Source organism: Micromesistius poutassou, assembly GCF_964030765.1.
Source record: "Micromesistius poutassou genome assembly, chromosome: 9".
Classification (NCBI taxonomy): Eukaryota; Metazoa; Chordata; class Actinopteri; order Gadiformes; family Gadidae; genus Micromesistius; species Micromesistius poutassou.
The window spans coordinates 3,829,645-3,845,331 of record NC_140279.1 but is presented as its reverse complement, the minus strand read 5'-3'; the positions used below and the strand labels follow the sequence as shown (position 1 = coordinate 3,845,331).

Below are 15,687 nucleotides of genomic sequence, written 5' to 3'. Positions count from 1 at the left end.
TTAGCTCTTAGCTATGCTGTAGTCTGTCGATAGACGCTCGTCGTTTTATTTTTATTTTCCATTTACTAAATGTGAATCCAACAACATAAAACACCTTCTTTCTCCTTTTTAGGTGTTGTATTTTCAGTTGTAAGGCCTCTATAACCTCATATGATATTTCATATTTCTTTGTACAATTATGTTGGTGCTTTATTACTCAGTGCAGTGGGGATCTCTAATCTAAATAACCCCAATAATCCAGGATCAGTCAAATTATTCATTTATTTTAAATGTCAAGGTCAAAAAAGTGATAAAACATCCCCTCTATATGTACCGTACACTGCTTATCAGCAGGCATATTCTATTCTCAGTCTTCAACATACTTATTATCACATTAAACAGAAAATATGTAGGCATGCATATATATTATTGAGGAAAAAATGTTACATTTTCCAAAATCCTGTGAAAGTTCTTCACATTTTATGTTAATAATAATTCGTTAATTACTTAGTTATAAAAGCTAACATCTTTTTCCATTGGTTGAAGCTGTACTTTTATAAGCAAAGATTAATACAAGCTATCAAGCTGTTAACCACAAGCCTAGAGCTCTGCCCAACGCCCCATTGGGGTTAACTGGACGCTCACTTGTCGATATGGCTTGAGTTGTTAACTTACAGGTTGCTTTTAAAGTCTTATTATGCGATATTTATATTGTATGCATAATGCATCTGCGTTGTATTAGTTAGTTGTGAAGCAAGCCGTGTATGAGCGTTGCTCTGAATGTGCAAAGATAAGGTCATTAGGACCTTGAGGAGGAGGAGTTCAGATATTGAAGGCACTCCAGTGAAAGAGGACTGAGTGTAAAAGAGTAGCTGCGCTGGTTGTGGAGCATCGCCTCCCCGTACGCGGGCGACAGCATGCACCTTCAGGTGATAAAGACATCTCTGAATTGGTGTTAGACCTTACTATTGTGACCTGAAGCCGATCTAAAATCGGACAATTCCATATAAGAGGAGGCGAAAGAAAATGAAGACACGAGTGGTGAGTGTGATCTTGCAACTCATTTGAAGACGCATGCCTCAAACGCCCACTGTACAGGCCACTATACTGAACAATGCTGATGCTATATGCCTAACATTTTAGTTTGGTTAGGAAAGAGAACTGTAACGCATTTTTTTGTGTGGTTCGGAGCAATCCACACTATTGTATCATGTGTCTTACATATATGTTTTTAAATGATTATTCTTAGTTACGCCTCATTTTGCCTACAGTTAGCAGTTATTATTATTGTATTGTTATTATCATGTTACTTATTAACACAAAAACACTACCAAAAAATCGTAATATATCAATGCGTGTCTACTTTTAGAGAACAAGCATTGCAGACATTAAAATATATATATTCTTTCAATAATATTATTATCTAATATTGAAATGAAGGAGTCAAAACGTGAACACCTGAGAGATGTAAAATTAAATAGGCATAGACTGGAAGTAAGGAGGTCTCCAAAAAGTTTTGTACCGCTATGACCACAGGGGGCGCTATAACTCGTGGTCAAACCTAAACGGCCACGGCCCCCGCCGCGTTTTAGAAAATATAGGTCCGTTTTGAAACAGGCAAAGACAGTTCAGAAAATATATTTTCCATACTTACTGAAAATTATAGTAGCTCCCCAGTCTTATGTTGCTGCACAGCTTCAGTTTTTCCAGCACAGTCAAAGGGAAGGGGAATCTCTCAGAGTGACTCATGACCATAATATGGTCACGAGTCAGTCTGATTGTGACTGATTGTGCAAGACCTGGTCAGAGTTATAATTTAACTCTCCATTGTGCAAGATCTGGTCAGAGTTATAATATAACTCAGAGTTAGACCTGGTCAGAGTTATAATTTAACTCTCCATCAGTCACAATGAAAGTGCTCTATAAAGAGATCTTCTGTAATAGTGGAGACCATGGACCTGGTGTCCAGTAAGCAGTTTGAAATGATCTGCTTAAGCTCCCTCTGCAGCATGTCATCATGAACATGTTCTATAAACTGATTGTGCAAGATCTGGTCAGAGTTATAATATAACTCTGTTCTATATGTTAGAACTCTGTTCTAATATGTTCTATAAACTGATTGTGCAAGATCTGGTCTGACCAGATCTTGCACAATCAGTTTATAGAACATATTCATGATGACATGCTGCAGAGGGAGCTTAAGCAGAGCATTTCAAACTTCCATGCTTACAGTTACTGGACACCAGGTCCATGGTCTCCACTATTACAGAAGATCTCTTTATAGAGCACTTTCAGTCACAAGGCAAAGATAGGTTGTGATTGTGACTGCAGTTAAAGGCTGCAAATAGATTGAGAATTCCCTGCATAGGTTACTTGGTGTCATTGCCTAAGACAAAAATTGTCTGTTTTGCGGCTTGCTTGGCATGAACATCATTTAACATTGCTACCAGGAATTGTTTGTTCAGCTTGGTGTTGGCCTCTTTCACCCTTCTAAAATCTGCCAGTCCAGGCTAGAAAGATGCCATGATGTCAGAGATATAGTTGAGTCACTTCTTCTTTCACTCATTCTGCACCCCGATTTTTTGAGTTCAATCAAATGGCTTTTGGTCCAGTGTTTTTTCCGGTGTTTTCTTTCTTGGTCCTTGCTTGCTTGCAAGAACACCACCTGAAGTTGAAATCATTTCATTATGAGGTCTAGTACCTGGGGCACATAGTGTCAGCAGCTGGGGTTGCCTCTGTTCGAGACAAGATCATTGTGCTATCACAATGGAAATTACCCAATACTGCAACTGAGCCTCTGTCTTTCCTTGGGTTTGCATCTTATTAGAGCTGCTTAAAGGCGACATATTATACCACCAGGTGTGCTATTTTAGTGATCTAAAAAATGCGCCAATGCAATTGCGCCACTGACCGAAAAATACCTGGTCAAAATAGCAACAACAACTGCGGATAGCGCAGTTGTTGTCGCTATTTTGACGTGCCATGGCAGGTCGGAACTACAACATAGCCTACGCTTACACACACGTATACGGCTATACACAGCACAAACATGCAAACTATTAATCTGATTTAAATATTATGATGTCAAAGATTATTCATACGTGTGAAACTGCATAGAAATAGCATGCATGTGGATTGTGGAAACATTTTTTTCAATAGGGCTGCATGAATGAACATGAATGAAGTATAGTAGGCTATGGCATGTGTTAAAATAATAATAATAATAATAATAATAATAATAATAATAATAATAATAATAATAACAATAATACATTCGAGCAAAGTATATTCCAGGCTTCCAAAACAAAATCTAATTTAAGGGTAAATGGATGGTTAAATGATTTGGGAAAGAACAGCTGATACAGCGGTAAGTTGTACATTTAAGTCAATGCATCTGCAAACACCTTACAGCAAACACATATGTTCTTGACACAGACATCGTGTACAAGCCCATTACTTTTAGGATTGATGAGTATTTGATCATGAGAAAACATAGTTTTACCGCGAGTGAGTGTTTCAAAGAATGAATGAATGCGGGTGATGCTTGGTGCGCGTGTGTGTGCGCACCCATTTGTTTAAACACATGCAAAGTAAACACGTAACACATAATACAGTCCATGGCGATGTATAGCCTATTAACGGGGGGACACATGCATATTATGAACACAAGTCGATAACGATAATGTATAGCCTACAATACTGGTAACAAACGATGTTTGTTAATGTATTGCTGCATATCATTAAATAGACCTCCTCACTCCTGGCTAACTTCTGGCCAATCAGGGCATCTCTTTCCTCATTAGTTCTTGCCTGTCAATCACAAGTTCATCAGCACAAAGCTTCTCAATGGCGATGAGACTTACATTGGGTTGGGTCGTTTAGTTTAAAGATATTGCTGTCTTGCTTATTTCTGCGCTCTGTCTCTTTACAACAGCCAAATCAAATCTTACCGACACTTTAAATTCGATTTGCAACTTGTATTAGCTTCATGGTCTTTCATATATTTTCTTGTGATTTGCTGTGTTCGTTTTTATTTTTCCAGCACCAGGGGATTATTGGAGTACTGGTCATAACTACAGTGACCGGTTTGATGGTGGTGTACAACAACACTTCAAGGGCCCCCTCCCCATCCTCATCAAGCCAACCTGGGGCCGGTGTTACCCTGCTGGAGCATCCCAAGAGACAAACCACACATCCAATAGCAGTGCTGAGGGGCTACACAAGTTTCGTTGATCAGAAGGTAAATGTTCAAACACACATTGTCACTCTTCGTTTCGGTATCTTTTCTCTGTGAAAATACAACAAGGTATTGTTATGGATGATTTTTTTGACTTAACATTTTAAGTAAATTGCTTACATGGTTGCGGGAAACAAGGTTGAAAATGTAACTGTGTTGTGATGTGATCTTGTGATTTTAAGCAAAAGGGAGTTCTGGTCGTAGGAAACTGCCACTCCCTATTTCTGTGTTAAAAAAAGAACACAGAAATATTGCTTAGCTTACACACCGATAAATTATTATTCACATCCTCACACCCTAGAGTAGATCATAAATATAATGGCATTGCTCTCAGTCACACTTCAGATTCTTAACTTTTCAGCAATTTCCAAATCATTGGCTAGAGACAGCAGTTTTAATCAGTTGGCTATGTTGGACAACGATCACTTGCACACCACAATCAATAACTGTGGTAACTGTGGTAACGTGCATGCATAATATGCAGTGGCATAATATAAACTCTGATGTCATCTGGGAAACCTGGAGGAGGATGTGAATGGAGATGTCAACTAGGCTACTTGAAACATTTAAGGGTCATGAGTTTCCCTCTTCAATTATTCATCCACCTTGAGTGGACCTTAAAATAGCAGATAGGTCATCCCATTATGTGTTACAGCAAAAAATATATATTTCACTAGTTTTTTTTATATTATTCTGAATAAGTGCCGTAACCCTGATGAATTGTAATGATGATCAACATTAATTATAATACTACTTAATCATAATAATAATATAATATAATATATATATATAATTACATAATAATAATAATACAAAATGTTTGACTCATTGAATTACAATCTCTCCTTTTTTCCTAGTAGAATTAAGTATGATCATTTTATGCACGGATATGTAAACCAGACTTTCCAATTCATAGTTAACGTGGCTACCATAAAATATTGAAAGAGAACTGAACTTAAAGATAATAGATATTCCCTGGAAGTGGTTTTCTAACAGTCCGAGATAGAGCACACGACTTGACCATTGCAGAAACCATTGAGGGATGTTACACTTTGATCAAAGAAATTGTGGCCAAACTATTTTGCATTGGATTTTGCATTTGTGCATGTGGATGTCGTCAATGCGAGTGCTTTGTGTCCTAAATCCCCTGGTTTGCATGCAATGCAAATTTTATAAAAATGTCGACTTATATCAGTACACAGTGGCGGCTGCTGGTCTTTCAAAGAGGGGAAGCTCATTTTCGGCCTACATCATACAAATTGTAAATGTATTTATATGTAAATTCTGATCTCTGTTCCATTTCAAGGAAATGCTCTGTGATCCTGTCATACCAACTAGCTGTCTTTTCCAGCGACTTGACCAGTGTCCTCTCAATGGCCAGCAGAGCTAGGCTGCTTAAACGGCCTTGGTCCATTGTGTTACGGGTGTAGCACTTGAGCCGCTTTACACAGGAGAAGCTCCTTTCTACACCTGCACATGTAGCTCCAATTGTTGCCACTAATGAGAACAGTTTGTAAAGCTGAGGCATTTGCACTGTCCAACTCCATGTCTTTAAGGAACACCAAGAAATCACACAGCTTTCCCCTGTCACATTGCAAGTCCTGATCTGAATACAGGACTTGAAGTTCAAACCTCAGGCTCCCTGAATCAAAGTGATGGCCAACTACCAAAATTGTACTAGACTTGAACAAGGAAATGTGGGAATAATGTTAAAGAGGACATATTATGGTGTTTTCCCAACAAGTTAACATAGTATATGAGTTCCAGAAAACATGTTTTTGAAGCTGTTTGCTGGAAAAAAATCTCGCCTACCACTATTCCCCTCTGTTTTTGTCCCTTCAGAATGTGGGGTACACTGCAGTACACATATAGCACCCTAACCAAAATAATTGTAGAAGAAGAAATAACTCCATATACTTGCCAGTGATAAACTGCATAAACAAAAGGGAATACATAAATAATTGTCAGTGTACCGTTGCACACTACTTCTACTATACAGTATGTTTATGGTATGAAGTCTTTCTCAAAACTACACAATTTACTGAATCAAGTCAGTCTTAATTAAAAATGACCTATGACCCCTAGCTGTTAAGAGCCTCTAGGGTTCTTCTCATGATACTGTATGAGCACATTATGTGTTATAACAATGGAGCAGCATGGATGTCTGCCCACGCTTCTCTCCAGTGAGAGAGAGACACAGGGAAGCACTACCAAGGGACTTCTCTTTGAAAATTAACTGCAGACTTTTGTTGCTGAAAGTACCAGTTGTAATTTTAATATAGTAGAAAAAAAATCACTAAATTTGGACATTCTTTTTCTCTTGTTTTCCATTACAAAATCACATTCATTGATTCAGAGAAACATACATATAATGCATTCAAAAAATCCCCAAAAATCCCACCCATTATCAGATACAGTATATGTATTTGTTATGAAACACATTGAACACTGGAACAGTCGTTTTCTGAAGGGGGTCAGTCTGCTCGAGCCCAGAGGCGGTCCCAGTTCCCTCATGCCACTATGGCCACTGTCTGAGTCTGGGCAGTTTGGACCAGAAACACGGTCCACTCTGAACTGTAGCGAGCGAAAGTCATAATATCTCCCTCACTGAGTGGGAGATAGGAAGGGTGTGTGTGTGTGTGTGTGTGTGTGTGTGTGTGTGTGTGTGTGTGTGTGTGTGTGTGTGTGTGTGTGTGTGTGTGTGGGAGGGAGGCCAGGGGGAGGGGGTCATGTAAGGACTGGCTCTGGCCCAGAGGACAGATAGCAGACATGTTTCATGTCTCTCTGTCTCTCTCTCTCTTGCTCTCTCTCTTTCTCACTTTCACTCACTTTTTAAACTATCTTACCTCTCTCTCTCGCTCTTTTCACACACACACACACACACACACACACACACACACACACACACACACACACACACACACACACACACACACACACACACACACACACACACACACACACACACACACACACCCTCTCAGTTACCCACATACACCAAGGCACACACAGCCATGGTTTGCCCCAGGATCCCCATGCGTGCCTATACATGAGATATATTGCACTCATTAGAGCAGGAGGGTGCTTACAGTTGCAAGGAGAGCCCCATTTACCGTGGCGGTGTCTTTATTTAGCCCCATAATGACCTGTGGGTACATTCCGCGCTGGTATGGGGAGGGATTTCATGGGAGGTCTGTGGGACCGGGATTACTTTGCTGATGTAACCGAGAGCCCCTAACACACATTAATCACCTCAACACTGTTGGAAAAGAAGGAGTGAAGCAGGCAGCTTTTATGTGGTTGAGGATCGAGTTTAGGCTGCTGGTGCATATATTAGATTACCCAGCAATTATGGCACCGCATTACACTGTGAAGATTACTGCATAAACAAATGAGTTCTGAAAGGAGATATTATGAGCTGGACTTTTCGTAGTTTTTGTTTTTTTGGAATCAAACTTTTTAATACCATGAAGCTGAATATCATTACTCTTTACTCCTCGTCACACGATTCCTTGTCCAATTGACCTTTAGTTGTCTGTGGACTCAATGTCCCCTGGCGTTTATACCCTAGTCCTGGAGACACTGAGGCATGCAGAGGAGCGCTAAACGCCGCCTGTATCGTGTGTGGTTGTGTACGTTTTCATTATTGTGTAAATGTTTATTGTCATTATTGTGTAAATCGAATCCTGTTTGCAGCAGCGTGTTAGGTACAACTCCAGAGCACTGCAGTGCAGGTGACAAAAATGTCGGCTAATATCACTTTCTGCCCCCCGTACTCAAATCCTACAGCAATGATTGCTTCATCTATACCTTAACACATGACTTGATGGTCTCCACTATATCAAAACGTCCTGAGGTATCTGCCCACTGCTCCCACAGTTATGAGAGACCAGAAAAACAAACTTGATGGTAGATTGAACTTGATGATCCTCACATGACTATGTGAGTGAGCGAGTGAGCCAATAAGTCTGTGGAGAAAAAATTGGAATCAGTGAGTGTGTTAGTGACGGACTGACAGATGAGTGACAGATAATGTGGGTTAGTATGTTAGGACGGCGAATGTAAGTGCATGCTCTGAATTATCCCCGCAGGTGAGGTCCCTCTTTCTCCAACCATAGATCCATGCAATCAATCCATTCATTCATGCATGCAGAAAGACCTTTATTGAAGTCATTCATCCACAGCGGGAGTGTCGAGCAGGCTCCTGCCTTCAGCCTGAACAGTTCTGATGAAGGCGGTGCGAAAGTCGTTAAAGAGATGTGCTTCACAGGTTTCTCTTCCATAGAAATATATCGAGCTGTGCACAGCTGTGAGCAGCAACCGCCGATGGTACAAGGACACACACATTATTTCACGGTGGCTTTGAGAGGGTATACGGCTCATTGTTCAAATCCTGCCTACTGTCCTGTCTGGTTCGGTTCCTGTAACAAGGCACATTGTGGAGGGTATTTTGACACGGTTAAATGGCACCCTTTGATTCCACATTCTTTTCATTTATCAGGGATGGAAACAGAGGGTTTTGATCAGAGTTTGGGATCCCGGTTGATTTCATGCTGTAAAGTTTTTTTTTCATATTATTTTGAAACCATCCAGATGGAGGGTTGGATAGAGTGGAGGAGGTTTTATGTTTTTGATCCAAAACTAGAAACCAAATACTGCATTCTGACTGAGGATATTATTGCCCAAGGAACCTCTGAATATATTGTCTCCGGGGATGTTCTGTGTCAGATCCAAAAACGCAAAACCACACACTAACACACAGACACAGAAACACACACACGCACGCACACACACACACACACACACACACACACACACACACACATACACACACACACACACACACACACACACACACACACACACACACACACACACACACACACACACACACACACACACACAAGCCACTCAACTACACCATACACCAGCACTTCAACCATTATGTCTCTTTGAAAAATGGTGTTGATAGGACAATAAGGGCATAGCCTGGGGCATGTGTAATAATACCTGCATGCATTATGAAAGCGCACAAACACCTTCCCATCCCAGCGACAAGTGTGATCCTCCCTGCATTGTGAAATCAGAATGATAATAATGAGGGAGATGTTTGATAGAACCATATACAATTTAGGCTTTGACATACTAAATCAATACCTTGTATCAATGCAAGCATTTTTGAAACCTCAATTCAAACCAATTATTTTCTGATTCCAATGTGGTAAAATGGCTTTTAAAGTGCAGACATTGGTAACTGTCTTTTTTATATATTTTTTTAATATCTGAAAATAAGTCTATCACTGTGTCTACCTCTTTTTTTGTCAACCGGGGAACAGATTTCTATTGCACAGTCCTTATATCATGTCAAGTGTTGAAAGTCGTTGTACATCATGTATTTGTTCATCTGTCCTTGTATTCATATTGAGTCTTTTAAGAGATGCTTTTATCAAAAGCACTGTACAGTGAATTCAGAAACCTGCTTTGGAGTCAGGCCTCTTGCACAAGGATGCCTGCTCCAGATGGGTTGTGGACATTGTGAATTGAAGCTAGTTCCCACAATTCACTTCACTGTTCAACGTGTGGACGTATTTATGTATGCGTCAGTAGCGGCTGCTGGTCTTTCAAAGAGGGGAAGCTCATTTTCGGCCTACATCATATAAATTATCAATTTATGTATATGTAAATTATGCTCTCTGTTCCTTTTCAAGTAAATGCTCTGTCATACCAACTAGCTGTCTTTTCCAGTGACTTGACCAGTGTCCTCTCAATGGTCAGCAGAGCTAGGCTGCTTAAACGGCCTTGGTCCATTGTGTTAGGTGTAGGACTTGAGCCGCTTTAAACAGGAGAAGCTCCTTTCTACACCTGCAGATGTAACTCCAATTGTTGCCACTAATGAGAACAGTTTGTAAAGCTGAGGCATTGCGCTGTCCAACTCCATGTCTTTAAGAATCAAAGTGATGGCCAACTACCAAAACGATATTAAACTTGAAAAAGGAAATGTGGGAATTATGTTAGACTGTAGCAAGGAATTGTGTGGAATAAGTGTATGAAATGTACGATGAAAATTATCCAGCAATTTCGCCAAGCAAATATCAAGAAATAGGTTGCAGTTCGTCTTTCGACTCGCTTGCAAAATCTGCGATGGGACTGAGGAATGAAGAGAGCTCTGGGGACTTTTTATAGTTCAAAATCGCTGTCAATCAAACAGTAACTCCTCCATTCACCCCCAGAGACGTTGAGTGTCCGTGGGAGGGACATAATCGCAGCATTATCCAATGACCGTTGACTTTCAAAGTACTAAAAAAAGCTGTTCTATGCAGCCCCATTGAAGTGGATGGACGCTGAGCTTCAACAGGCATGCACTGTGACGCTACGGGAGTGTATGAGAAGGAAATCGAGTCAGTCGACATGCGATAAGCAGCTGATTCTGAGCGAACTCGTCTTCGAGATGGACGTGTTCTAACACATTTTTAGTCATTGAAATTTTAACACAACAGTATATATTTGACCATTTAATTTTAGAATTTTGAATTTTTTCTTGCAGAAATCGCCATCGTTAGCTTCTGTTACCGTGTATTTACACCGCAAAAAGTGGCGTTCTCTCAGAAAATGTATTTTGCTGCTATAAATAATCTGTTTTGCTGCGAGGATAGGACCTTTCACCATGTGCCCTTTAACCCTTGCCCCCCCCCCGACCCGCCAGCCGCTGAAGATGCACTGCACTAGTTGCTCGCTGGTCAGCAGCTCGGGCCAGCTGACCCACGGCGGGCGGGGCGAGGAGATCGACCAGGCCCAGTGTGTCATCCGCATGAACGACGCCCCCAGCACCCACTTCCAGCGGGACGTGGGCCGGCGGACCACCCTGCGCGTGGTGGCGCACTCAAGCCTGACCAGGCTGCTGCAGAGACGACAGGAGCTGCTCAACGCCAGCCAGGAGACCGTGTTTGTCTTCTGGGGGCCGAGCAACAGCATGCGGAGGGACGGGAAGGGCCAAATGTTCAACAGCCTGAGGGTCGTGAGGCGGCTGCTGCCCAGACACAAGCTGTACGTGGTGTCCCAGCGCAAGATGCTGAGCTTGGACGAGCTCTTCAAAAACGAGACCGGCATGGACAGGTCGGTGTGTGGGTTATGGATGTTGAATAAGAATGAATGTTTTCATTGTGGAGGGAATCTTGAATAGATGCAGACTGAAAGAAACCCACATGGTGAAAAGCCCAAGAACTATGAAGAGATTATGTAAATCTATAGAAACAGTTTATAATGTCTATGCAGATGCCTTGAAGAATAACAGGAAGTGAGAGCAGTGTGCATGTTATTGCTTTACAGATGGTACACTTCTTGCATTCAAAGTTCTTGCATATTAATTGTAATTCTACTGCAGTTCATTACTTTGAAAAAATGCCCATGGGGAATTTTAAGTTCCTGATAACCTGTGTGAGATGATCATCTTGAGATGATTGTTTTTACGAATCCAGCAGCCAAAAGCATCCATAAAGATATTTAGAATTTAAAATACACAGAAGTTTGATGCTATTCCGGATGAGGGCCAGTACAATTAGCAAAAATAACAACATAAATAGGATAAATTACAAATTGTTCTTCATGTCTCCGACGGACAATCTCACACATCATTAACTTTAAATGAAAAAATAATAATAACATTGCATATAAATCAGACTCACAAAACAAGATGCGTAATGATCACACAACGTTGACAGTGTTGCACTTTAATGAGGGCTTATTCGATGGCGGCATGCATTGGTTAGCACAAACAAAGAAACAAACAATCTTTTGCTAAACACCACCAAAACAAAAGAGCTCATTCTGGACTTCAGGAGGAAGAAGGAAGCCGATCCACACCACCCATCTTCATAAAAGGAGACCCAGTGGAGAGAGTGCACTCTTAAGTACCTGGGAATACACATCACTGACGACCTCACTTGGACAATCAACACCGCAACAACCACCAAAAAGGCCACTCTGAGGCTTTATTTCCTGAGGATTTTAAAGAAAAATAAGCTGCACAAAGACTTGCTTTTAGCCTTTTACCGTGCTGCCATAGAGTCCATACTTTCCTATGGCATTACTCTGGTATGCAGGGTGCTCAGCGGCAGAAAAAAAGGCCCTTCAGAGGGTCATCAAGGCAGCACAAGAAATCATAGGCTACCCCCTGCCCTCCCTGGACATCATTGCAAACATACATTACCACCACAGAGCCATAAACATCACAAAGGACTCAACCCATCCCGCCCACCACTTCTTCAAACTGCTACCCTCTGGCAGATGCTACAGATCTGCAAGAGCACACACCACCAGATTCAGAGACAGTTTTATTCCTGTAGCCATCCGGACTCTAAACACAAACTTGTAATTCCCATACCTGGTACATACATAACCCCCCAGAATCATTCTAGCACCTTAAGACAGTTGCTCAAACCCTTTAATAATCTTTTAGCTTTATCTATTTATTACACATATTTTTATGAATTGTATGTTGTGTCTTGTCCCTGTGTTGTGGCACCAAGCGGAGATGCGCTCCAGTTTCGTTGTATGTTTCTGCTACAATGACAATTAAAGTTCAATTCATTCACAAAGGTGATCATGGGGGTTGACTGGTTGAAACCATGTACGCCAACCCCACCACCCCTCTGGCGGTTGTGGACCAAGAACAAGCAAACAGGATCATAGAGAGACTGGAGATGGCACAGCTGCCAGGAACTGTATCTCTCACGGTCAGCTGACTGCGAGAGATTGTAGCTTATTATAACCTTCCACTTGCACACACACACACACATACAGACACAGACACTTAGACAGACACATGCACACACGCACGCACACACACACACACACACACACACACACACACACACACACACACACACACACACACACATCAACGAGCGCATACAGTACACATACACATTCAGGCACACACACCACACACATACACACACTCACACACACACACACACACACACACACACACACACACACACATACATGCATACACACACACACACACACACACACACACACACACACACACACACACACACATACACACACAATCTCTTACAAAGTACATTATGAAAAGGTGTAGCATTGCCAAAGGCAGTTGGTCTGTCCTTTGAGATAGCAAAGGACTGCAGTGAACCACATACAGCCATTACTACCGTGGCCATATCCGTTCCCTAGTGGTGGTGCTGCCTATGGGAGAAACACCCGAATAGTCCCTATGAAAACTGTACAGTAAAACAAAGGAAACTCAAATCTTTGAATAAGATGTATGACATTTCCACTGAAATCAGCAGCATTTACAGAAAACGTGTTTGTTCTGTCCTCCAATAGGAAGGGTTCCAAGTCGTGGCTGAGTACCGGCTGGTTCACCATGAGCCTCGCCACGGAGCTGTGTGGCTCCATCAACGTGTTTGGCATGGTGCCTCCTGACTTCTGCAGGTAGGCGATGCGTTTCTTCACATCACACCGCACATCCTGTGCTTTAGATGCATGTCAGAGAACCAGGAGAACATTGTTCATCCCCCTGCACTGACCAATCGGTCTCTCATAAGATACCGTCAGTACGATTAACACATCGTATATATGTGTCGCCTATATTCTCCAACGTCATTCTTACAGGAAGTAAGGGACAACAGACAGATAGATAGATAGATAGATAGATAGATAGATAGATAGATAGATAGATAGATAGATAGATAGATGGATACATAGAGGAGAGAGACAGAGAGAGAGAGGAAGAGAGAGCGAGAGAGAGAGAGAGAGAGAGAGAGAGAGAGAGAGAGAGAGAGAGAGAGAGAGAGAGAGAGAATCCCTCATCTAAGTCAGGGCCAGTACCAAAGAAATTAAATTGAGAAAGAACAAGTTTTTAGTCTTCTTTCTGGCTATGCTTAACTCCACCTGTTTGATCTTTTCCAACACGTCTTCCGTCCCCCGCCTTGTAATAAAAACAATGTCTCTCTCTCTCTCTCTCTCTCTCTCTCTCTCTCTCTCTCTCTCTCTCTCTCGCCCCCCTTTTTGATGCACTGCCCCCGGTTCTCCCTGCTTCCCTCTTCATCCTCCACCCCCCGCCAGCAGCAGCTCCTCCACCCCTCGGCCCTCGGTGCCGTACCACTACTACGAGCCCCGGGGCCGGAGCGAGTGCTCCACCTACCTGTCCAACGAGCGCAGCCAGAAGGGCAGCCACCACCGCTTCATCACCGAGAAGTCTGTGTTCGCCAGCTGGGCTCGGACACACAGCATCCGCTTCCACCAGCCCGACTGGATGCCGCCCGGCCGCGGCCCCAACGCCACGCCGACCGCCGCCTCACACACGCGACAGCTTCAGCCGGCGGCAGACTCCAGACGGACGGATGTACACATAAACAGTCAGACCGACAGACAGGCAAGCTGACAGACAAGACTGTTCGATAATCAAGGCAAGCAGGCCGTCGGACAGACATGCCTTAGAGTTAGATACAGAGGTAGACAGACATTTCGGGTGTGTTTCTGTGTATGTGTGTGTGTGTGTGTGTGTGCGTGTGTGTGCGTGTGTGTGTGTGTGAGTGTGTGTTGCCACGATACTGGATTTTCTAACTTCGATACAATCCCTTGCAAAATATTCATATTCTACAACTGCTAACCTATAGTCACCCTGTAACTAAACCAACGTGATCGCCAACCTAAACGACAGATTAGCTTTTTGGTTTATGTTAACTTTTTAGCCCCCGACTTTTCAAAAAAACAGCAATAAGTCATGTATATGTAGGTTGTGTCTTTCCAAAACAAATTGAATGTCATTTGTTATATTCTCAGTGGAAAGTGCAACATTTTAAGATAGTTTCTGTTTGTAAAAATGTGTTTTGATACAATTTTTTGCGATAAATGTGAATTTTATTGTCGTAATCTTTAGTCAGTGAATGTATATGTTTAGTTTGTTAGTTAATGCAACCTTTTCTATCATTGTCATGTATATATATATATAAATATTGTGGCTGCCATCCTTGAAACCTCTCAGCTTGCATTTGGTTTGAATCAATGCCTTGGCGCTGTGTAGTCTGAGCCATTGTGTTCAGGGCTTTTTTTTGTAATTGACAATGTTCTTTCCAATAAAATATTTTTGAGTGACCCAGGGATGACATTCATTCATCTTCTTTGGGACGGACAAGGACGTTTTTTTTTGTGGTGCACAAATGGAACTTTATGTTCGCTTTGCTTCCACCGGAAAAAAAACATTAGAAATGTTCATTTCATAAATACATTTTGTGGTCCAAGGTAATCATGACAAATGAATCCTGCTTTAATGTTTCTTAAGTGTTAATGGATCAATAAAGTAAAAGGAAGAAGAAAAAGATTTTCAAAAGACTACTAAAATGATCAACATGGGGTTCGTAGACCTAGAGGAAGTGATGCAAAAACAACATTCACGGGGGCACAGAAGGACTTGGGAGTAAGATAGAGTGGAGCCCTACAGG

The 15,687-nt window shown here is 41.8% G+C and overlaps 1 protein-coding gene across 2 annotated transcripts; it reads left to right on the top strand.

Moving 5' to 3' along the window:
• The first annotated feature begins 845 nt into the window (after positions 1-845).
• st6galnac5b (ST6 (alpha-N-acetyl-neuraminyl-2,3-beta-galactosyl-1,3)-N-acetylgalactosaminide alpha-2,6-sialyltransferase 5b) lies at positions 846-15,345 on the top strand. Of its 2 annotated transcripts, none has more exons than XM_084473035.1 (5): positions 846-1,020; positions 4,022-4,219; positions 10,920-11,329; positions 13,568-13,675; positions 14,312-15,345. In XM_084473035.1, exons 1-5 carry the CDS (start codon positions 1,006-1,008, stop codon positions 14,625-14,627), a joined length of 1,047 nt encoding a protein of 348 aa, XP_084329161.1. In that variant the 5' UTR covers positions 846-1,005; the 3' UTR covers positions 14,628-15,345. The 2 variants fall into 2 exon arrangements, with proteins under 2 accessions (XP_084329161.1, XP_084329160.1); XM_084473034.1 differs by having other exon boundaries at positions 14,309-15,345.
• Positions 15,346-15,687: the final 342 nt, after the last annotated feature.

Excerpts from the sequence above, each read along its gene's own strand:
- st6galnac5b (XM_084473034.1), top strand. Across the intron at positions 4,220-10,919 it reads CAAGTTTCGTTGATCAGAAG|CCGCTGAAGATGCACTGCAC; the intron begins GTAAATGTTCAA and ends CCGACCCGCCAG. Across the intron at positions 13,676-14,308 it reads GTGCCTCCTGACTTCTGCAG|CAGCAGCTCCTCCACCCCTC; the intron begins GTAGGCGATGCG and ends ACCCCCCGCCAG.